General features: G+C 57.3%; 2 protein-coding genes across 3 annotated transcripts; both read right to left on the bottom strand.

Moving 5' to 3' along the window:
• Positions 1-356: 356 nt before the first annotated feature.
• MAP3K6 (mitogen-activated protein kinase kinase kinase 6) lies at positions 357-11,889 on the bottom strand. The gene is made up of 29 exons (XM_023219514.3): positions 11,230-11,889; positions 9,786-9,925; positions 9,674-9,697; positions 9,223-9,413; positions 8,936-9,104; positions 8,461-8,567; positions 7,864-8,034; positions 7,654-7,766; positions 7,125-7,284; positions 6,739-6,901; positions 6,554-6,661; positions 6,380-6,429; positions 6,191-6,286; positions 5,957-6,044; positions 5,741-5,874; positions 5,282-5,409; positions 4,901-5,037; positions 4,465-4,570; positions 3,760-3,917; positions 3,470-3,662; positions 3,232-3,370; positions 2,726-2,930; positions 2,406-2,582; positions 2,013-2,118; positions 1,577-1,748; positions 1,375-1,487; positions 1,205-1,278; positions 846-922; positions 357-648 (listed from the first exon to the last, which is right to left on the bottom strand). Exons 1-29 carry the CDS (start codon positions 11,567-11,569, stop codon positions 558-560), a joined length of 3,930 nt encoding a protein of 1,309 aa, XP_023075282.1. The 5' UTR covers positions 11,570-11,889; the 3' UTR covers positions 357-557.
• Positions 11,890-13,998: 2,109 nt separating this feature from the next.
• On the bottom strand, positions 13,999-19,776 carry FCN3 (ficolin 3). 2 transcript variants are annotated; one of them, XM_026449392.1, is made up of 8 exons: positions 19,686-19,776; positions 19,314-19,409; positions 18,923-18,967; positions 18,663-18,695; positions 18,308-18,435; positions 15,695-15,824; positions 15,448-15,582; positions 13,999-14,235 (listed from the first exon to the last, which is right to left on the bottom strand). In XM_026449392.1, exons 1-8 carry the CDS (start codon positions 19,774-19,776, stop codon positions 14,063-14,065), a joined length of 831 nt encoding a protein of 276 aa, XP_026305177.1. In that variant the 3' UTR covers positions 13,999-14,062. The 2 variants fall into 2 exon arrangements, with proteins under 2 accessions (XP_026305177.1, XP_026305178.1); XM_026449393.1 differs by lacking the exon at positions 18,663-18,695.
• Positions 19,777-21,142: the final 1,366 nt, after the last annotated feature.

Below are 21,142 nucleotides of genomic sequence, written 5' to 3'. Positions count from 1 at the left end.
TTTTGGAGATAAAGTCTTGCTCTGGAGTGCAATGGCGTGATCTCGGCTCACTGCACCCTCTGCCTCCTGGGTTCAAGCAATTCTCCTGTCTCAGCCTCCTGAGTAGCTGGGATTACAGGCACAAGCCACCACACCCAGCTAATTTTTGTATTTTTAGTAGAGATGAGGTTTCACCATGTTGGTCAGGCTGGTCTCAAATTCCTGACCTTGTGATCCACCCACTTTGGCCTCCCAAAGTGCTGGGATTACAGGCGTGAGCCACCACACCCGGCCTAAAAAAAAGATTTTTTTTGAAAGACCTAGGGGGCTCTTCCCAGGGTACCCCTCCCCCCATACACCTCCAAAATTGCCAGGACAAAGGTTCAAAAGTGTTCTGTTTAATATGTTTTGTCTGTTAGTGCTTGGGTGCCTGTGGTTGGTTTCTCTCACTGGAACCAGTCCTGGCCCCCACTCGCCTGGCTTCCTCCAATCACCCCAGGTCCTGGGGCTGGTGTGTCAGAAGCTGCCTTTGTCCTCTCCATTCATCCATCCTTGGATCTGTCTGGCCTCTGATGCCCTCATTCAGCCTCTCGGGGTCCAGGGGTAACTGGCGTGGATCCTGCTCGCTGTGCCAAGATGGCCCTCCAGATGCGGCATACCATCCCTCCCCTGGGGGTAAAGGACTCTGTGTGGCTCAGCCGGAAGGTGGCCCTGGACCCTCTCGCACCCACTGTCTGCCCAGTGCCCCCTCTGTCACTAGGGGACCCAGGTGCCCCTTTGGTTTCCAGGAAGGAACCTAGGCAGGCCTGCAGTTGGCCAGGATGAGGCCACATGCATGGTTCACCCTTGGGGGACCCAGGATGTACCTGATGCGGGTATAGATGAGGTCATCTCGAGTGGCATAGGTGAGCAGGGTGTGGAGGGTGAAGCTATGGTTCAACAGCTGGATGTGGACAAAGACCCGCAGAAACAGGGAAATAAGAAATTACAGAAAGATGTGTCCAGAGACCGGGGTACTAGCTCTGCTCTGCTGCCAAAATACGGAGGCAGATCACACCCTTCTGGGCCTCAGTTTTCTCATCCATACAATGGGAAGAGAATACTAAGTTTCTTCCAGTATTGAGATTCTCTGCATCAGAGGGCACAGTGAGGAGAGCGAGAAGATGGACAGAGATGGAGGCTTTGGCTGGTAAGGTCAGGGATAGCCAAGCACTCCCCACCTCACCATTTGGATGGTGCCTGAATCCACATTCAGTTCCTGTAGCCACTGCACCAGGCCCTGGTCCGTTGAAAGAGCGGCTGTCAAGAAGCAGTCAGGTGATGAGCCCAAGGGTGCCTCCTCCTAGAAGCTGCCTCGAACCCACCAATAGTGTTCTCCAGCCAAGGCCCACTCACCTGGGGGCTCTGGGGCCAGGGCATAGGTCCGGGCTTCCTCATTCAGCCGCTGTAGAGCCCGCTGCACCAGGGCCTGGTACTCCCGTTCCTTCCCGGCCAGGACTTCCCGCAGCCTGTGGGGCAGAGAAGAGTAGAATGGAGTGGTGAGTGGGGAGTGGGTTGAAGCCCGTCAGAGGCTATGAGCGATTCCAAGGGGCTTTACCGATCAGTCTCTGCCCTCAAGAGGCTCAGCTGCACCATCAGAGGAGCGGGGCCCTGCTCTGGCTCCACTGGAAGCAGGCTCTGCTGGCCTGGGCTCTGCTGTGGCCTCTGCTGGGAGTCCCCTTCTTTACTCAGCTCCTCTGACTTCAGTGAGACCGCCTCCTTCTCCACCTCTGCAGCCGGGTGCCGTGAACTCAGGCAAGGCTACAACGCCTGTTTGGGACCCCCAGACCCCAGCAAGGGAGTGCGGGGGTAGGGTGCCCAGCTCTGGGCAGGCCCCAGGCAGTGCCAGTATGGGAGATGTCCATTTAGTCACGCCCCCACCGGCGCCTGCCTGCCCCTGTCCCGCCTGGCCCCCACCGGCCCCATTCGATGTTCACCGCGCCCAGCAAGCACCACACCCTCGCTGGCAGGAGGCCGTGGCACTCCCCTCCTACCCGGGCCCAGCACAGCCAGGGCTGCCCGCACAGCACGGCTGAGCAGTGAGTCCAGAACGAACATCCAGTGTGGACGGATCTGGCGCCTGCGGAGGATCTGCTTCACCTGCAGGGGGAGGGAGGGCGCCGCTGAGACAGCTGAGCCTCAACTAGAGGCAGAGCTTGAGTTGGAAAGGCCTAGAAAGTCTTCGGTGGGAGGCAAATGGGATGGGCGGGCTTGAGGTCCAGGGAGGGGCTGGGAAGCTAGGACTGGGCGGACGGTTTTTTTGCTGCAGGCCTGATCTTCAGGGAGGAGACAGGGAATCTTGGAACATCAAGTCCTGGCACCTCCCCAGGCACGGGGAGCTCACTACCTGTTGTTGGGCAGCTCTGACTACCAGAAGGCGCCCTCACCGCATCCGGGAAGGCAAAGAGCGGTCCGTGCAGAAGTGCAGGCCCAAGGCCCTGGGCCCTCAGCCGTCCTTGCAGAGCCCGCAGCTCCTGGGCCAGCTGCCGGCGGTTGGGAGTGTGGATGTGTGCCCCGAGGCAGCGCAGCAGCTCTTCCACATAGTTTCTGCCCAGACGGGACCCCTGAGAAGGAAGAGAGGGGTGGTCAGCGAGTGTTCCAGCCAAACCAGACGCTGCCGCGGAGGTGGGGTAGTGGGGGGGCGGGGACATCAACAGGTGTCCTGACCCTGCGCTACCACCAGGGGGCGCTAGGGTGGGCCGCCCACCTGCTCCTGCTCCTGCTCCTGCTCCTGCCCCTGCCCCTGCTGCTCCTGCTCCTGCTCCTGGTGCAGATTCTCCGCCAGCGCTGGCAGCTCCTGCTCCAGCACCGCGGCCAGCATGGCCCGACGCTTGCTCTCCTGGTGCAGCAGGCTCAGCCCCGAACTCTCCTCCGGAGACGCAGGCTCCTCGGCTGCAGGCTCCTCGGGCACCCTGGGCACAAGGGCAAGCGGCTGATTGAAGACGGGCAGCAACCAGCCAGTCACCTCTGCTGCCGGGTTTGAATTCTGGCTCTCCTGCTTTTATGCCTACCTCACAGGGATGAACATAGATAAACCCCGCACTGAGAGGACACAAGTCCAACTTAGAGTTGCCAGAACAGGGCATGGGGAGGCACCAAATTCCACATTCACAAGTGGTCAAGGTGCCCAGGTCCCCAAGGAGGGCTTTTGTAGGAGGGGAGAAAAAGGCAAAGCCAGGCAAAGGGAACCCATCCCAGGAGCCTAGGTCTCACCGGAGCTGGCTGGTGCCCCCATAACTGAGGCAGCGCTTTGGGGGGCTGGGCGGGTGCTGAGACGGTCCCTGAGGGCACGGGAATGTCTGAGACTGGGTGGTTGAGCCGGCTGAAGGAATGGGACTGGCGGAAGGGTTATCTGAGGGAGGGACAGAGCTGTCAGTTGGGCCCTCTTCCCCTCTCACAGCTCCACAACTCCTCTGCCCTCCAGTGTGTCCATCCCGCCACCTCCAAGCACCTGAGGGCCGTGGAACATGTTGAGGGGAGCTGGGGCTGCGACTCCTTTTCCCAGGCTGCAGGAAGGGGTCTCCCAGCAGTGCCTGGGCGCTGGCTCGGAGGCGGGGGTCTGGCTCAAAAGTTCGAAGGAGAAAGGCTTGGGCCTCAGCCGACAGAGAGCTGGGCATTGGCGGATGGACCTTGTACATACCCACCTGTTGGGGGAGGGTGAACAAGGGTGACATTCAGAGGTGTCCAAGGCCCAGGCTGGCCCTGTGCCACTTCCATGTGCCAGGCCCAAAGGGGTCTTACCTGAAACATGGCAGCCTGTGGGCTCCCTAGCTCATGGAAGGGGGGGCGACCCGTGGCCATCTCAATGACAGTGCAGCCCAGTGACCAGATGTCAGCTGCTTTCCCATAACCGCGTGGGCCCTGGTCAATGATTTCTGGGGCCATATACTGCAGAGTTCCTAGGACAGAAGCAGGAGCACTGATGCCCATCTAGGCTTTAACATGGGGTTGGAGAGGGGAGGGGAATGCCATCATCCTCAGGCCGACTGCACCCATACTGAACCTATCATCCAAAACGTACCTCAACACCTATCCTGGTCATCAAACATCTATCCTGAGTTCCATCACCAGCCGAGGCTCCATCACCTGCCAAGGCTTCCATCATTCACCCTGGGCTCCACCACATTCACAGACTCCATCACCCACAGTAGCGCTCCAGCACACATCCTGGATTGCATTGTCCCCCTGAACTCCATCACCAGCTTTTTCCTCCAACTCCCACCTTGGCCTACATCAACACTCCTCAAGTGCTAAAGTCAGTTTCATCACTTATCCAAGCTCCAGTTCTAGATGCCATCACCTCAGCCCTGGCCCAATCACTCACCCTGGGTTTCATTCTCCATTAGGACTCTAACTCCATGCCTAGGAGAAACCCCATTCCCCGGAAAGTTCCAAGACATCTGCCCCAGGTCAGCATCCCCACTCACCACCCCCACACCTTGTTACCTGTGAAGGTCTCAGTGCAAGGTGTGATTCCTGCCAGTCGCTTGGAGGTGCCAAAGTCAGAAATCTTGAGCAGCCCACTGAAGGTGTTGATCAGCACATTGTCCCCCTGATCGATAGTCATTAGTGGACACTGAGCTGGGCCCCTGCCAGCAGAACTAGACCCTCTTTCTGGGATCCCATCTCCTGGAGATCCCAGCCTGGTCCTGCCTCTGTCAACACTCTCCCCTTGCCATCCCACTTACATGCCCCTCTGGGGCTGGGAGCTGACAACTGGTTTGGCTTCAGAGCTGAACTTCTCCCCTCCTTCTCTAAAGAGCCTCCCTGATTAATTTCCTACCCTTTGCAACAGGTCTGCTCACTCTGCCAGCCTGTGTCTGAGACCCTGTCCTCCCCCGCCACCCCCAGCAGATGAGGGCGGGCCAGCCCCAGGGCTTACCTTAATGTCCCGGTGCACGATGTGGTTGTCGTGCAAATAGCCAAGTCCCTGCAGGATCTGGCGGGTGTAGAAACTGATGGTGCTCTCGTTGTCCTTCAGGGGTCCCCACACCGACCGCAGCAAGGATGACAGGCTGCCTGGGTGGGGACAGTCCAAGTTCATTGTTCCTACCCACTGGCTCCGGCCCGCATCTCTGCTCAAGGCCCAGACACACCCATGTCATAGCCCCAACTCCATCACCCAGCGCCACTCCTCAGATACTTCTAGGCTACACCACCCACACGCACTAGGGTGCATTTCCCCCTGGGCTCTCCAACCCTGCCTGCCTCGGTACCATGTCCCACACCTCAGTTTCATTCCCATCCCACACAGGGCAGGCACCTCCAGGCACTTCCTCCATGAAGATCTTAAGGTAGCCGCCCTGGCTAGCTGAGCCCAGATAGCGCACTATGTTCTTGTGGCGCAGGCGTTTGTGAAGAGCGATTTCTTCATGCAGGGGCTGAGAAAACCTGGGGGGAGGTAGGGGAGAGAGGAAAGGGACCGATGTGGGCAGAGAAGCCCATCCCGCCCCAGCCTGGCCCCGCCCCAAGGACCTGCCCCGCCCACAAGCCCTCTCCCAACTTCCGCACCCTTACTACCCGGCCCATAGGACCCTCCAGACCTCAGTCCCGCCCGCATGGTCCTGGCTGTTCCGCCCACGGGCCCAGTCCACAGGACTCGAACTCTCAGGTCCTACGAGCCCGCCCACTAGGCCCCGCCCACAGGAGCCGCTCAGCTCGTGGCCCAGCTCACTCCGCCCTCGCGAGCCCTCAGCCCCGCCCGCGCGGCCACGCACCGCACCTGCTGTCCCGCTCCGGAATCTCCTTGATGGCGATGCGCACCCTCGTGTGGCGATCACGGCCCGCGTACACCACCCCATACGTGCCCTTGCCTAGCACCAGCCGCTCGCCCGTCTCCGTGTACTCATAATCAAACTGCCGGGCACGGAGTGAGATGGGGGTTCAGCAGGGCCCGCGGCCCCTCGCCCTCCGCGAGCTCCCAGTCCCGCGTCCTCACCTCCAACACCTCCCCCACGCCCTCTGCCTCCTCCGCGGGCGCCGTGGAATCCGGGTTCGTCACCAAGGCCTGGATCAGGCCGCAGAACCTGAAGGTGGGGGAGGTAAGACTCACGGGAGGGGCATCTTGGTCCCCACATAACCCAGGGCACCTGAGGGACGTCGTCCCTTTCTTTCCCCCACTCCCCGGGGCATCCTGGTCCTCAGAGTACCCTGACCATGAAAGACTGCGCACCACTGGCAGTGCCCTACGCTGGGGAAGCACAGCTGGACGTCCTGAGCCGGGGGGAGTGCATAGAGGAAGCAGCAGCGCTCGTCGCGCTTGGAGGCGCTGGGAAGGGATGAAGAACCCAGTGAGTGTCAGGCTGGGTGGCAGCGACCCTCACCTCCCTTCTTTCCAGTCGCCCCAGGTCCCGCCTATCACCTGACTCCACATATGGAGGCGACTGGGAAGGTCCAGCTGGAGGGAATGTCCTGCAAGAAGAAATGGAGTGTGATGGGGGGTGCTGGGGACAGGAGAAGGGTCTGAGAATGGGAGAAAGGCTCCACAGAAAAGGTCCCAGCAGAGGTGAGTGAGGGGCCTCAGCAGCGACTTCACCTGGGTCTCAGGTTCCAGCAAGCTCAGGGTCACTGTGCTCACTGGGTCAGTACCCCGAACCTCAAGATTTGCAGGCAGCAGCACCTTGTTCATCTCCAGGACCAGCACCTGCAGGCAGTGGGGGAGTAGGGTCGGTCAGAAGGGGCTTACCCCTTTCCCAGGTCCACCACCCCTACAGGCCTCACCAAGCACTGATCGCCCTGGGGACAGGCCATCTTGAATGGTTGGCAGGACTGTAGCAAGAAGTGGAGCCAGAAGTGGGCACGGCGTGGTGGCCCTCCACAGGGCTCTGGCGTGGGCCTGAAGTGCTGGTAGAGTAGGAAGGTCTCCATCACAGACACCAGGTACCTGCACACAAAGCCGCATCCTCAGTTCAGCACAGGCACCAACCAGCACTGCCAGGAAGAGGAAACTGGCCTGGATATAGCTAGAACGTTGGCATGGGGTGCCACGGGCACTGGTCTAAAAGTAGCCAGGTCATTGGCTCAGGGTTCAGTCTAGCATGCCAACGGACATAGGTGCAGGAGCTGACAGCCCAGGTCAGGCCAAGAATGCAGAGGGGGCCACCTACCATATGGGGGCATTGAGCTTATACAGCTGCTCTGCAGCCAGCACCACCTGGGTGGGGTCATTGGCGAGGATCTGGGCTCCCAGGTAGAAACCCACATCCCAGTAATACTGCATCTTCTCCACGCAGCCTTTGCGGGCCAGCAGGCAGCCCAGCTTCATGCCTGGGGGAGAGGGGCATGGGCTCCAGTGAGTGTGGGTGCAGGGGTGAGTGAGGCCCACCATTTCTGTGGGCCTGAGTGTGGACATGAACACAGATATGAGTAAATCATTGGGTGTGGCAAGATCTCGGGTGGGAACAGGAGCTCAGGCACAGGTATATGAACATGCAGATGTGTTAGGGAACATTTGTGGGTCTGAGGGCTCCTGAGGGCCCAGAACAGGTATTAGGACCCAGGTGTGGGTATGGGCAGGACAGTCCAAAGTGGATGAACTCATCTTAACTCTTACCCAGTGTGCTCTCTTCCTGCCCTCTTCCCAGGCCCCTCTGAACCCCTGTGGGTGACGAGACAAGAGCCAGGATCTGTGCTCACCTATTATCCGGAGCTCCTTGGAATCCTCAAAGTGCTGCCCGGCAGCAATGAGGAGCACGGCTGCATTGATGCCCGAGTGGAGGCTGGGCTCTACGTCAAAAGCCTTGCGATACCTGGGGTGGGGGTAGGGGGCACAGGGCTGGACCGATGCCCACAGCACCGTCCCTCATCTCATAGCTCAGCCCGCCAGCCACTCACTGTGCTCCTTACCAGTGATAGGCCTGCTCCCGGTGCCCGGCATCCTGGAAACCTGAACTGAAGAACATGTCCTTGTAGATACGACCACACATGCAGTACAGATCCGGTGCCACACAGCCCTCAAGCTGTACCAGTGGCAGCAGCACAGCCAGGGCCTTCGCCCGGTCCCCAGGCCTGTTCCTCCTAGGGAAAAGATGGGCTCAGGTCCTCCCTGATGGCCCTGGCCTACTGTGTTCAGGGACCTCTAGACACTGAACAGCAGGGACCCTTCCATGGGCCTGACAATAATGACCTCAAAATGCTAGTGACCCTGGCCAGCACTGACCTCTCTAGGGGTAGTGACCTCAGATAGAAGTGATTCCTAGATGCAACGACCCTTAGGAGCAGTGATCTTGAACAGTGGTGACCATACCACAGGCAGCACCCCCTCCCCCACCCCGACCAGGCAGCAGTAACTCAGAACAACAGGGACCTACTGACATCAGTGACCCTGGTCAGCAAATTCCCCGAACAGCAGTGATCCCAGACAGCAATGGCTTTGCACAGCAGAGACCCAGGTTTCGGAAACCTTTTATGTGGCTATGACCTAACCCTTGCTCTGTCACTCACCGGTTGAGGGCAAAAGTGTAGTGGAAGCAGACATTATGCTGCTCGGCCACATCACAGGTGGGCAAGGCCTGTAGCGTCTCCACCAGCTCAATGATGGCCGAGTAGTCCTGCATCAGGGAACGGCAAGTACTGGCATCATGGGCCTCCAGGCCCCAAGGAACCTTGAGCCGGGGTCCTTTCCCACACCTGACATCCCACCCAACCACCATCTTCTGCACACCTCCTTAGGCCCGGCAGACACCACACCTCACAGGGAGAACCTGCTCTGTGCCCCATGTTGGGCATTCCCAACCCCACAACGGCCCCAGGAGGCAGCAACATGCTCATCCTGCCTAACAAATAAGGAAGCCAACACTCAGAGACGTTTGATCATTTGCCCAAAGCCACCAGCGAGCAAGTGGCCCAGCCAGGAGCTGAACTTGGGTTTGTGTGACCTCAAATGCCAGCTGCCCTGCTGCCTCTCAACACCACGCACTTGCACATCGCGGTAGGAGAGCAGCAAGTTCATGATGATGTCGGGGCTCAGCAGCTCCACACTGTCCAGTCTCCGCTGCAGCCGAGCCAGCTCCTGCCGCAGCTGCGGCCCACTGAACCGCTCCCGCGCCTGCCGGATGTCCTGCCGAATGGTCTCCCGGAAATAGCCACTAATGCCCAGGGCAGGGGGGGCAGGGAGAGAGAATGGTGGGGCCTGCACCTCAGCCCCAGCCCACTGTACCCTCACCAGCACCCTCCTGGAGCACCCTCCCCGGGGGCCCTCATTACCAAGAGTCTGTGGGTGTGGCCTCCAGCAGGCGGGCAAGCCGGCCCACCAGGGGAGTGAGCAGAGCCTCGGTCCCCACTCCAGCCTGTACCAGCCCATCAGCCAGGCCCCGCAGAAGGCCTGCATCGCCACACAGCACCCGACCAGTGGCCGTCACCACATAGGGGATCAGTGTGTAACTGCCAACGCAATCCTGGTGGGAGGGAGGCAGGAATCAGTGAGATCAGAGGTCAGCTCAGATAAGGGGAGTGAGAGCATCAAAGGTCAGCACCAGTGGGAACTGGAATCGCAGGAAAGGGGCACCCGTCATGAGAGGAGGCAACAGGAAACAGAGGAACACATGGGATGTCAGGGGGGCGTTAGGTGACTGAGGAAGCCAGGAGGATTAGTGGAGGTCAGAGGTCATAGTGGAAGTCAAAGGGCACTTTCAAGTGAGAGGTGGATTCTGCTCACCGAGTTCTTCTGGAAAACATCCTCCTGCAGGAGGCAGACAGTCAGATACTGGTGTTCTGTGTAGGCCTTACCCCAGCCCCCTGCCTGCCCCCACCAGCCCCAGGCCACCTACCCGCAGGGCCTGCAGGTCAGGGAGGTCGGCCTGCGAGCAGAGGAGCACGTTGTTGGTCATGCTGAAGCTCTCACGCACACCAAGGTGGTAGAACAGGGAGGGCTGTACCAGCGAGCTGCTCACCTCCAGCACCACCACGTCTGCAGGCACAGAGGGGGCGGCGCTGATCCCTGAAGCCCAGCTTGATGGGGAAGGAGCAGGGATCCATCCTGGCTTGACCTGCCTTGCTGTGGGACTCCAGTAGGGTCTGTTTCTGCTTTGGGCTTCAGTCGGCCCTTTTTAGGGGCCCCCGGCACTTTCACAGAACTGATCTCTGTGGTGTTGCAGGAGGGGAGTTGGGCTCACTGGGCTGGGACCCTCAGGCCACGGTTCAGAGCCTGTGAGCACCTGGCATGGGGGAAGGGAGGCTGTGGACCAATTGAGTCTGTTCCAGGACATTTGGGAGGTGGGAGTTGCGCAAACATAGAAGTCCCCTCCCTTTGATCTTCAGCACAGTCTCTTGAAAGGGGCTACCATCAGTGTGCATGGACAACGCTGTGCCTAAATGGATGTATGTATATATGTGTGACATGTACAGCTTACTATGTCTGACTGTACCTGTGTGTGTGACAGCGTCTGCTAGGGCCTGCACGAGTCAACATGTATGTGATTTGTGTCTGTCGATAATTGTGTCTTTGTGTCCGAGTGGTCGTCGGGTCAGCCTTCATTTTAGGCTACGATTTCATGGACATCCAGGAAGCACAGCTACCGGACTCCAGCATGAGCAAGTGAGTATGGGGGCGGAGCATCCGGGCTGGCTGGAGGGAGGAGTGACCCGCGGGGGAATAGCCTCCTTCTGGCCCCGCCCCTGGCCCATCCTTCCCCGCCCATTCTTTCTTGGCCGCTGAGGCCACTTAACCTAAGCTCCCTCACCCAGTATCCAGTCCCGTTGGGCCCCTTCGCTTCTCTGTTTGCTTCTCCAGCCCGATCCTCGGAAATAGTATGCTAGGACTCCTCAACTCTAGCCTCCCCGGTACAGCCCCTTTCCCTAAGTCCAAGCTCCTCTCCCAGTAATCGTCCTCAAGAGATCCACGTGACATCCTCCTGAGGCTGAGGCTGAGTCCAGCCCCGCGCCGCTCCCCGCCCCGCCCCAGAGTTCCAAAGCCCCGCCCCATCCTTGCCCGGCTCGCTGGGCACCGCTCCGACTGAAGGGTGCCTAAGCCCCAACCCCAGGCCCTGGAGCTGCGCCCGGATCCCTGTCTCGTCCCGAGCCTGGCCGCGCCCCAGATCCCCTAAATCACACTTTTTTCACGGCCCTGTCACAAGCCCTTCAGCTTCATCTCACTTTAAGTCCCCTAGACCCAGTAACCCTCTCGGCCCCTCCCTTGAGCCGTCGAGCCCGGCTGGATCCCCTCCCAGGACCCTGAGTCCCGCCCGGATCCGGCCCCGCCCCCAGCGCACTCACCCGCGTTGTAGAAGGCATCCAGCGCAGCGGTGTCGCCTAACGCCAGCGTCCCGAAGGGCACGCTGCGCAGCTGCGGGGGCGGCCGCGGCCGGGGGAGCTGTGCGCAAGCCTCGCGCAGGCAGCGCAGGGGCAGCGGCTCCGCCTCGGTTCCCTCCCGAGGCTCCAGCCCGGGCTGCGGCTCCCGGGTCAGCACGTAGACCACGCTGAGCGGCCGGCTCCGCGCTGAGCCCCGGCCCGGGGACGCCGCGAGCGGCCGGCCCCGGCTCAGCGCCACGGCCAGCGGGTCCTGCCAGCAGCTGCCGGCGCGCTCCGCCCCGGAGCGGGGACACTGCCCCGCCATGCGGGGGCGCTCAGGCGCGGGGCGCCGCGCACTGGGAACCCGAGGCGGGGCAGGAGCCTGGGCCGGCAGATCAGGAATCTTGGGATCTGGAATCCGGTCGGAATCGGAGAATCTCCCACGGGATCTAGGGATCCGGAATCCGGCTTGACGTCCCTTTCCAGAAATCTAAAGTCCAGGGAGAAATCCGAGCTCGGACTTGCAAGGTCCTGAGGTTCTGAAATCCAGGACTGGGCCCTAGGAATCTGGGGCATCCGGTGGTCAGCAGCTCAGAGCCACTTGAGGTATCCTGGGAATCGGCCCGGAGGTGCCTGCCACCTGGACTCCTCAAGGGAGCGCCCGCCAACGCTGTCCTGCCTTCACTTGTAGACTGAGCCCAGCCCTTTCCCGGCCGACCCAGAAAGCTCCACCCTCGGCCCTGGGGCAGCGCCGCTCCCTAGCGGCTTGAGACTCAGCCTCTCCCCTCCCTTCTCTCCCGCCAGAACTTTGGAGACTGGAGGCTTCCGAAACAGCCTGTGCCCCTGTGCACGCCAGAGATTGTGGACTGCTCACAGCAAGCACACATAAAATGTGTGACGAGGCCGGGGCTATAGGGAAAAGGTTCGATCCTCAAGGCCTGCCCTGCAGGGATCTGTTGAATGAATGGCTCTCTAGAGACATTAGGGTGCGCAGAGCATGATGAACAGTGGGTGTCCTTCCGGGCCCAGTGAGTGCAGGCAGGGAGGGACTGGGATGGGGGAAATCTACACCCTAGGCCGCTTGTCCGAAAGCCTTCAATCCTGGAGTGGGGCTTGGCATCTGAGCCTTTACTGTCGCTAGGGGGCTGCTTTCGCCAGGACCCAACCTGGTATGGACCCCCGCCAACCTTTGACTTCTCTGCAGAAGGTGACCATTGGACCTGAGAAGCACTTCCCACTCTTCTTTTTTTTTTTTTTTTTTTTTTTTGAGGCGGAGTCTCGCTCTGTCGCCCGGACTGGAGTGCAGTGGCCAGATCTCAGCTCACTGCAAGCTCCACCTCCCGGGTTTACGCCATTCTCCTGCCTCAGCCTCCTGAGTAGCTGGGACTACAGGCGCCCGCCACCTCGCCCGGCTAGTTTTTTGTATTTTTAGTAGAGACGGGGTTTCACCATGTTAGCCAGGATGGTCTCGATCTCCTGACCTTGTGATCCGCCCGTCTCGGCCTCCCAAAGTGCTGGGATTACAGCACTTCCCACTCTTAAACATTTCTTTAGCCACCCCTTGAAGGAGTCAACCCCAGCCCTTTGCACTACAACAGCTTCTCAGCTTCAAATCCCCAAGAATCCCCAACTTTCTTGGTGAGGCAGCAACCTGGTATAAGCCTCAGTGGACCCTGAAATCAAGAAATGGGGACTTAAGTTGAATAACTTCTCCAAGATCACTCAGCACATGACAGAGCAGGGTGCAAACCCAGGACCGCCTGTCAGGCTCTTAACTATTTAATTCTGCCACTTACTAGAACGTGGCTTTGGGCAAATAAACTGCTTAAATGCTACTCAATGGCTTTTTCATTGCCCTGTTGCCTTGTGGAAGAAAAATGTACCTTCCTTGGTTTGACCTTGGATTTGAAGTAGCACCCAATGGGACAGGCAGGAAGTGGCAGAGTTTGAGAACTTGGCCTGCAACAGAGGCTGGAGTGGAAAACAGACAACTTACAGGGGACAAGCATGAGCAACTGACAGGCTGAGAAAGCTGTGCAATTCCCAGCCGGGGTGGTGGCTCACACCTGGAATCCCACTTTGGGAGGCCAAGACGGGTGGATCATGAGGTCAGGAGTTTGAGATCAGCCTGGCCAACATGGTGAAACCCCGTCTCTACTAAAAATACAAAAAAAAGGAGCAGGGCGTGGTGGCATGTGCCTGTAATCCCAGCTACGTGGGAGGCTGAAGCAGGAGAATGGCTTAAACCCAGGAGCCGGAAGTTGCAGTGAGTGAAGATCGTGCCATTGCACTCCAACCTATGCGGGGCGACAGACCGAGACTCCATCTCAAAAAAAAAAAAAAAAAAAAAAAACTGTGCAATTGTGCAATTCCTGCCACAAAGCCATCCACTTGCAGGACACAGAGGGCCTTGGGAAATTGTCAATGGAGCTTGAATCTCCTCCAGTCCTTCCACTATATGCCCCTCTGGCCTTGTCTTGCACACCTCCAGAGAGAGAAGCCTCACTGCTTTAGAGGCTGTCCTTTCCATCTTCCTGACTGGAAGGAAATTCTTCCCTGAAAGGAGCTGAAACTTGTGTCCCTGCTCTGCCCTCTAGGGTTTTTCCCAGTAACTGAAAGAGTCTTGAAAGAGCTAAAATGATTTTATTTTTAAATGTGGACAGGCAAGCAGAGGTGGTTGGCAAAGGCAAAGTGGCTGAGGATCCGGAAGCTGCACAGGAGAGATAAGGGCAATGGCTGCCAGAGGGCCCTATCGAAGCATCATCCGAACCCTGCGGTAGGGGTGGCCCACACCACGGCCTGAGGCCCAGTCAATGCCTTATTTGTGAGCGGCAGCCTCAGACATTGCGTAGCGACCATTGAGATTTGATCGGTAACAGGATCCATACCACCAGGCGCCGTGGACAATCACAGCACAGTTGCTCCCGCTTGAATCGTGGTCAGCGTCATAGGTGGTGAAGGGCTTCCCACTGTGGAAGCTCAGGGAATCCCCTGGCAGGGAGGGGATGGAAAGCACCTTGGTGCCCAGCACCATGCCTGGCACCTTTGGAGATATAATCCCATGGGAGTCTCAAAGCAGCTACGAGTTGAATTGTATCAGTCCCCACAAGCAACACCAAGGGGCCAGGTTGTTTGCTCAGGGTCACTCGGCTAGTCGAAGCAGCAGCAGGACTTGAACTCGGGACTGTCTGGCTCCAAAACTCCCAACTTTTCCTCCCATCTTACCCCCTCCAGAATCCCCAGCCTCCCTCTAGCTCCTTTGTCTTCTCTCAGCTCCCATCCAGTCTGAGCAACTCTGCTAGGAAAAGCTGGGAGGAACCTCTTAGGTGCCTGGTCAGGAAAGGTGGTTCCCTGAGGCACTCCCTCATAACCACTTCCCCTCTTTTAAATCTCTCCCCAGCAGTCACTGTTTCTCTAAAAGAAGACTTCCCTGGTTCCTCTTCCAAAGCAGAGAGTGCTAACATTCAACAGAGCCTCAGGCGGCACCCAAAACCTCCTCCTTGCCTCCCTGCCCTTTTTTCTTCTTTTTTTATTTTTTTGAGATGGAGTCTCGCTCTGTCGCCCAGGCTGGAGTGCAGTGGTACTCTCTGGGCTCACTGCAACCTCCGCCTCCCAGGTTTAAGCAATTCTCATGCCTCAGCCTCCTGAGTAGCTGGAATTATAAGCACCTGCCACCACACCTCCGCCTCCCAGGTTTAAGCAATTCTCATGCCTCAGCCTCCTGAGTAGCTGGGATTATAAGCACTTGCCACCACACCCGGCTAATTTTTTTTTTTTTTTTTTTTTTGTATTTTTAGTAGAGACAGGGTTTCACCATATTGGCCAGGTTGAGTTTGAACTCCTGACCTCACGTGATCTGCCCGTCTCGGCCTCCCAGAGTGCTAGGGTTACAGGCATGAGCCACCGTGCCCGGCCTCCCTGCCCATTTTATAGAGGAGGAAACTGAGGCTCAGTAGAGGGGTAGGACTTGCCCAAGGTCACATAGGTACTAAGTGGCAGAGATGGATTCAAACTCAGGTCTGTTTGCCTCCAAGAGCCCAAATTCTTCACTGTTGCACCATCCTGTTTCGTAGTTGCCATTTCTCAGATGCAGAAACTAAGGCCCACAGAGGAGACAGGATTGCCCTGAGTCATTCATGGGGGCAGTGGCAGCACTGGGAAAGGATCCGGCCTCCTTCCTCTGCTGCCCTTAGGCTCACTCACCTGCAGTGCCCTCTGAGAACTTGCCCAGCACCAGCTGGTAGTGGTCTACCTCACCGAGGAGGCGGAAGGTCGCATAGTGGGCGAAAGTACGGTTGCCATTAAAGTCTTCGAGCTCTACCCGCAGCTCCCAGGTACCTGGAAGGAAGGGGAGGCAAGGATGGAGGAACCCTCAGATCTTGGGAGTGGGGCAGGGATTCAGGATGGCAGACAGTAACCCCCAAACTCCAGGTCCCTGCTGGGAACTCACCCTGGAGAGTAAGCTGGTGCAAATTCTCATTTCCCAGCCAGAATTCAGACTCTTGGTTCCCAAAACCTGCTTTGTAGGAGGACCAAGGGCGGAAGAAATCCACAGAACCATCCTGGCGCCTCTGAAACACCTAGCCGGCGGGGGGTGGGGGTGTACAGCAGCTATTATTCCAGGCTGGGCACCAGCTGCTGAGGGTGCAGGAACTGTGAGGGGTGGGTGGATACCCCTCTCTCTTTGGATTGGGGCCTGTCGATAAAATAGGGATCCTTCAAGTCAGCTTTGAATATTTCTATGAACTCTACATTCCCTTATTAGTTTTCACTGACACTCAACTTCATGTCACAGGCTTGCAAGCCCTGGGAAGACTGAATTGACAGAAACACTGTCCCCACCCTCAGGAGATGGCCAGCACTGCTGGGAGTCAGTCAAAATAACCCAATTTCATTTACTATAAGAACCAATATATTTGGCCAGGCGCGATGGCTCATACCTGTAATCCCAGCACTTTGGGAGGCCCAGGCGGGCAGATCACTTGAGGTCAGGAGTTTGAAATCAGCCTGGCCAACATAGTGAAATCCCATCTCTATTAAAAATACAAAAACAATTAGCTGGGTGTGGTGGCATGCGCCTATAATCCCAGCTACTTGGGAGGCTAAGGCAGGAGAACTGCTTGAACCTGGGAGGTGGAGGTTGCAGTGAGCCGAGATCACACCACTGCACTCCAGCCTGGGTGGCAGAGCAAGACTCCATCTCGGAAAAAAAAAAAAAAAGAACCAAGATATTTAAATTAGAGAGGCCACCCCCACAGCCCAAGTTGGACCCCTGGCCTTACCCTGATGTCTTCCACCTCCCCCTCCAAGACAAGCAGGCCCCAGGCCCTGTAGAGTTTTCAACCTAAGTACCTCTATTTCCATTGCTCCACTGTCTTATTTATTTATTTTTTTGAGCTAGAGTCTCGCTCTGTCACCAGGCTGGAGTGCAGTGGCATGATCTCGGCTCACTGCAACCTCCGTCTCCCTGGTTCAAGCAATTCTCCTGCCTTAGCTTCCTGCGTAGCTGGGATTACAGGCACCTTCACCATGCCCAGCTAATTTTTTGTACTTTTAGTAGAGACGGGGTTTCACTATGTTGCCCAGGCTGGTCTTGAACTCCTGAGCTCAGGCAATCCGCCCACCTCAGCCTCCCAAAGTGCTGGGATTACAGGCGTGAGCCACTGCGTCAGGCCTGCTCCACTGTCTTTACTGCCGGGCTCCCTGCTGTCTTCCTAAACCACGTCCCTGCCTTCACCGGTCCCCCAGTGCAGTGCATCTTTCACAGTGTAGCCCAAATCATCTTTTTAAAACAGAAGTTCTACTTGGCCCCTCCCCTGCTTAAAACTCTCTTGGGGCTACCCATTGCCCTGCACACTTCTTCTTCTTTTTTTTTTGAGACAGAGTCTCGCTCTGCCGCCTAGGCTGGAGTACAGTGGCCGGATCTCAGCTCACTGCAAGCTCCGCCTCCCAAGTTTACACCATTCTCCTGCCTCAGTAGCTGGGACTACAAGTGCCTGCCACCTCGCCCGGCTAGTTTTTTTGTTTTTTGTTTTTTTTTGTATTTTTTTAGTGGAGATGGGGTTTCACCGTGTTAGCCAGGATGGTCTCGATCTCCTGACCTCGTGATCCACCCATCTCAGCCTCCCAAAGTGCTGGGATTACAGGTTTGAGCCACCGCGCCCGGCTTTTTTTTTTTTTAAAGACAGAGTCTCACTCCCTTGCCCAGGCTGGAGTGCAGTGACTCAGTTTTGGCTCACTGCAACCACCAGCTCCTGGGTTCAAGCAGTTCTCCCACCTCAGCCTCCTGAATAACTGGAATTACAGGTGCCCACCACCACGCCCGGCTAATTTTTATATTTTTAGTAAAGACTGGGTTTCACCATGTTGGCCAAGCTGATCTCGAACTCTTGACCTCAGGTGATCCGCACACCTCTGCCTCCCAGGGTGCTGGGATTACAGGTGTGAGCCACCGCATCCAGCCAGCCACTGCGCCTGGGCACCCTGCGCACTTAAGTTGATCATTTAGTGCCTTCCATGAACTGGCCCTTACAGAGGTCCTCAATCCACGCTCCTTCAGTGCCAGCAGACTTTAGCCGACACCCACGCCTGCTCTCAGCTCACTCACGCGTTCCCTGCAAACCTTCTTGTACTCTGCTGCCTCCCTGAGTTTATCTTTACTTCTAGCTGGAATGCCCCTCCACACTCTTTTTTTTTTTTTTTTTTTTTTTTTTTGAGACAGAGTTTCACTCTTGTCGCCCAGGCTGGAGTACAATGGCAAAATCTCGGCTCACTGGCTCACTGTAACCTCCGCCTCCTTGGTTCAAGCAATTCTCCTGCCTCAGCCTCCTGAGTTGCTGGGGTTACAGGCACCTTCTACTGCACCCGACTCAAGGTCCTTTCAAATGGCACCTCCTCTGTGAAGCCCTCATACTTCTTCAGGTCCCATTGGGGGTTCACTAAACATTTGTCAGTGAATTCCTCTAGGAAATGCCTTGCTATGGTGGGCTCTGGCTCCCCTAGGGGCCAAGGAGGAGAAGTGACCACTGGGCCTGGCCTGTTAGCCCATTTCTCAGACACTCACCAGCCAGCCACCCTCCTCCGTGTCCATGTCACAAAAGACTGGGAGGGCCCTGCCCTCAGGTAGGCACAGATGGTACCAGCCGCTCAAGGTGGCGCCCTGGCTCAACAGCTCCCGGCAGTTTCTGGGGCCTGGGAAAGGGAAGATGGACTCAGGGGGTGGTTCCCAGGTTATTCCCTGACCCCCACCCCCAGGCACTGGAACAAGTATGGGGCCCCAGGGATCCTCTTGGCTCCTTCAGGTCCCTGAAGAGGGGTTCTAAGGAGGCTGTGGGGAGGGGCTTGGCCACACTTGGGGGTCTGCCAACACCCAACACCATGTGATCCCAAGTTCCCACCTCCTGCAAGGGCTGCCTCACCTTTCTGGCACCGAAGCAGGTTTGCTGGATCTCCTGCCCCAGAGGAAAGATGAGTGTTGGCTCTGATGTCTCAGCACCCCAGCGCTGAGCCACCAGCAGAGCTGGTACCCAGGCTCTTTTCCAAATCCTTCCCACTCCTCCCAGCCATCCATTCCCCTGTGAGAGAGCCGTCATAGGCGCAGCAGTCAAGCAGAGATCCTACCCTAGAGTCCAGAGACGGTGCAAAGAAAGCAGGGAGGTCTCCAGCCCCACTTACTCACCTGGCTCACCCTTGGGGCCCATCTTGCCTGGTGGTCCAGGTTGCCCTGAAATCTCAAAGGCAGAGATGCCCTGAGTCCCACCCCATGCGCCAGACCAAAAAGAAACAAGAGACTTGGAGCCAGAGGTTCAAATCCCAGTTTCACCCTTCACTCACTTTGTGATTGTGGGCAAATATCTTATCCTCTCTGAACCTCCCTTTCCTCCTCAGCAGAATGGGGATGAAACCACCTAGCTGGCAGAGTTGATCTTAGGATGCCAGGTGCCCAGCCTGGAGCTGGCACAGAGTAGGTTCCTTGCTTCTTTGTCATGGCCCCTCAGCACAGACAAAAATTGCTGCATTCCTGCCTTCCCTGTTCCCAAGATCCCAGCCCGCTCCCCAGCCTCTCTCACCTTGAGGACCTGGGGCCCCCTTCTCCCCAGGACTTCCTGGAGCTCCGGGACAACTGGGCAGGAGGACAACTTTGCTGGCTTCCAGTTCCCTGGGTCCTACAGGGAGACACAGGCCGGGCGGGCACAGGGTAGACTGTCTCTTCCAGACCCCTCTTCAGTTCTCTTCCTGTCTCCCAGATTCCCTCTGTCAGGATGCTTGTCTCCTGAGCTGGCAAGGTTTCACATGCTTTGCATCTATTTGCATATATTTACATGCAGAGCCCAGATTATGAAACTTCCATCCTACTCCTTGCGGTTGATGAGCCTTGGTGGAGGGACACCCAGTGAGGGAATGAGGAGTGGGTTGGTGAGGAGGGCACCCTAGGTGCCTACCTGGGCAGCTGGGGTGTTCCTGGGTCTTCAGGCAGGCAGGCCCCCCAAGCAGGAGGAGCCACAGGGAAGGCAGGATCCACAGTAGACCCATCTTGCTGGGGCCACCAGGGGAAGGATGCCAGATTATAAGGCAGCCAGGCTGGTGGGAGGACATGAAGTAAGACTTCCTTCCATTGTCCCCCAGGGACACCCCACCCAGACTGGAGCCAGCGGGGGGTGGGAGTATTTCCTCCCTCAACCCCAGAGAGAAAGGGCATTATCCCTGCCCTATCCAACCAGGATGGAGTCCAACATCTTTTCTTCTTTCTTTTTTTTTTTTTGAGATGGAGTTTCACTCCTGTTACCCAGGCTGGAGGGCAACGGTGTAATCTCAGGTCACTGCAACCAATGCAACCTCTGCCTCCTGGGTTCAAGTGATTCTCCTGCCTCAGCCTCCTGAGTAGCTGGGATTATGGGCGCCCATCACCATGCCCAGGTAATGTTTTGTATTTTTTTTTTTTTAGCATAGATGGAGTTTCACCATGTTGGCCAGGCTGGTCTCGAACTCCTGACCTTAGGTGATCCACCCACCTCGGCCTCCCAAAGTGCTAGGATTACAGGCGTGAGCCACCACACGCTGAAGGAGTCCAACTTCTGATCCTGGCTTCCAGGGCTCCCCAGCCATCTCTCTAGACCTCTACATTCACAGTCATCTCTACCTATGAAGGCCCATCTGTCCATGAAGGTCTAGCTCTACAGCCATCTCCACTGGGAATCCTTCCCCGATCCTTGTCAATGCTATGAATAGTGACAACTGCTACCATTTACTGGGCATCTACTGCATTCCAGAGTCATACTGACTGCACCTCCGATCCTTACACGGACTTGCTATTAATCCTTATTATTGCGTTATGGGCCTGGTACAAAATGGGTGCTCAATAAAAAATAGTTAAATGAATAAGGAAAGAGAAACTGAGGCCCAGGGATGGGACATGACTTCTGTTCTCTTGGCCACTTATATGCTGAGAGCCACAGAGTTTTACCCAAGCCCCATGCCCCCCCAGTGAAAAGCACCATTAAGAAAGTGATTCTGGCCGGGCGCGATGGCTCAAGCCTGTAATCCCAGCACTTTGGGAGGCTGAGACGGGCGGATCACGAGGTCAGGAGATCGAGACCATCCGGGCTAACACGGTGAAACCCCGTCTCTACTAAAATTACAAAAAACTAGCCGGGCGAGGTGGTGGGCGCCTGTAGTCCCAGCTACTCCGGAGGCTGAGGCAGGAGAATGGCCTAAACCCGGGAGGCGGAGCTTGCAGTGAGCTGAGATCCGGCCACTGCACTCCAGCCCGGGTGACAGAGCAAGACTCCATCTCAAAAAAAAAAAAAAGAAAGAAAGTGATTCTGGCTGGCTGTGGTGGCTCATGCTTATAATCCCAGGACTTTGGGAGTCCAAGGCAGGCAGATCACCTGAGGTCGGG

The sequence above is a fragment of the Piliocolobus tephrosceles genome, chromosome 1 (genome assembly GCF_002776525.5).
Source record: "Piliocolobus tephrosceles isolate RC106 chromosome 1, ASM277652v3, whole genome shotgun sequence".
NCBI lineage: Eukaryota > Metazoa > Chordata > Mammalia > Primates > Cercopithecidae > Piliocolobus > Piliocolobus tephrosceles.
This window is presented reverse-complemented; position numbering and strand designations above follow the sequence as displayed.

Excerpts from the sequence above, each read along its gene's own strand:
- MAP3K6 (XM_023219514.3), bottom strand. The coding sequence starts at position 11,569 with ATGGCGGGGCAGTGTCCCCGCTCCGGGGCGGAGCGCGCCGGCAGCTGC. Across the intron at positions 6,287-6,379 it reads GCCTCCATATGTGGAGTCAG|CGCCTCCAAGCGCGACGAGC; the intron begins GTGATAGGCGGG and ends ATCCCTTCCCAG. Across the intron at positions 2,583-2,725 it reads AGGAGCAGGAGCAGGAGCAG|GGGTCCCGTCTGGGCAGAAA; the intron begins GTGGGCGGCCCA and ends CTTCCTTCTCAG.
- FCN3 (XM_026449392.1), bottom strand. The coding sequence starts at position 19,776 with ATGGGTCTACTGTGGATCCTGCCTTCCCTGTGGCTCCTCCTGCTTGGG. Across the intron at positions 18,436-18,662 it reads CCTGCTTCGGTGCCAGAAAG|GCCCCAGAAACTGCCGGGAG; the intron begins GTGAGGCAGCCC and ends TCCCTTTCCCAG. Across the intron at positions 14,236-15,447 it reads GTTCTCAGAGGGCACTGCAG|GGGATTCCCTGAGCTTCCAC; the intron begins GTGAGTGAGCCT and ends CCTCCCTGCCAG.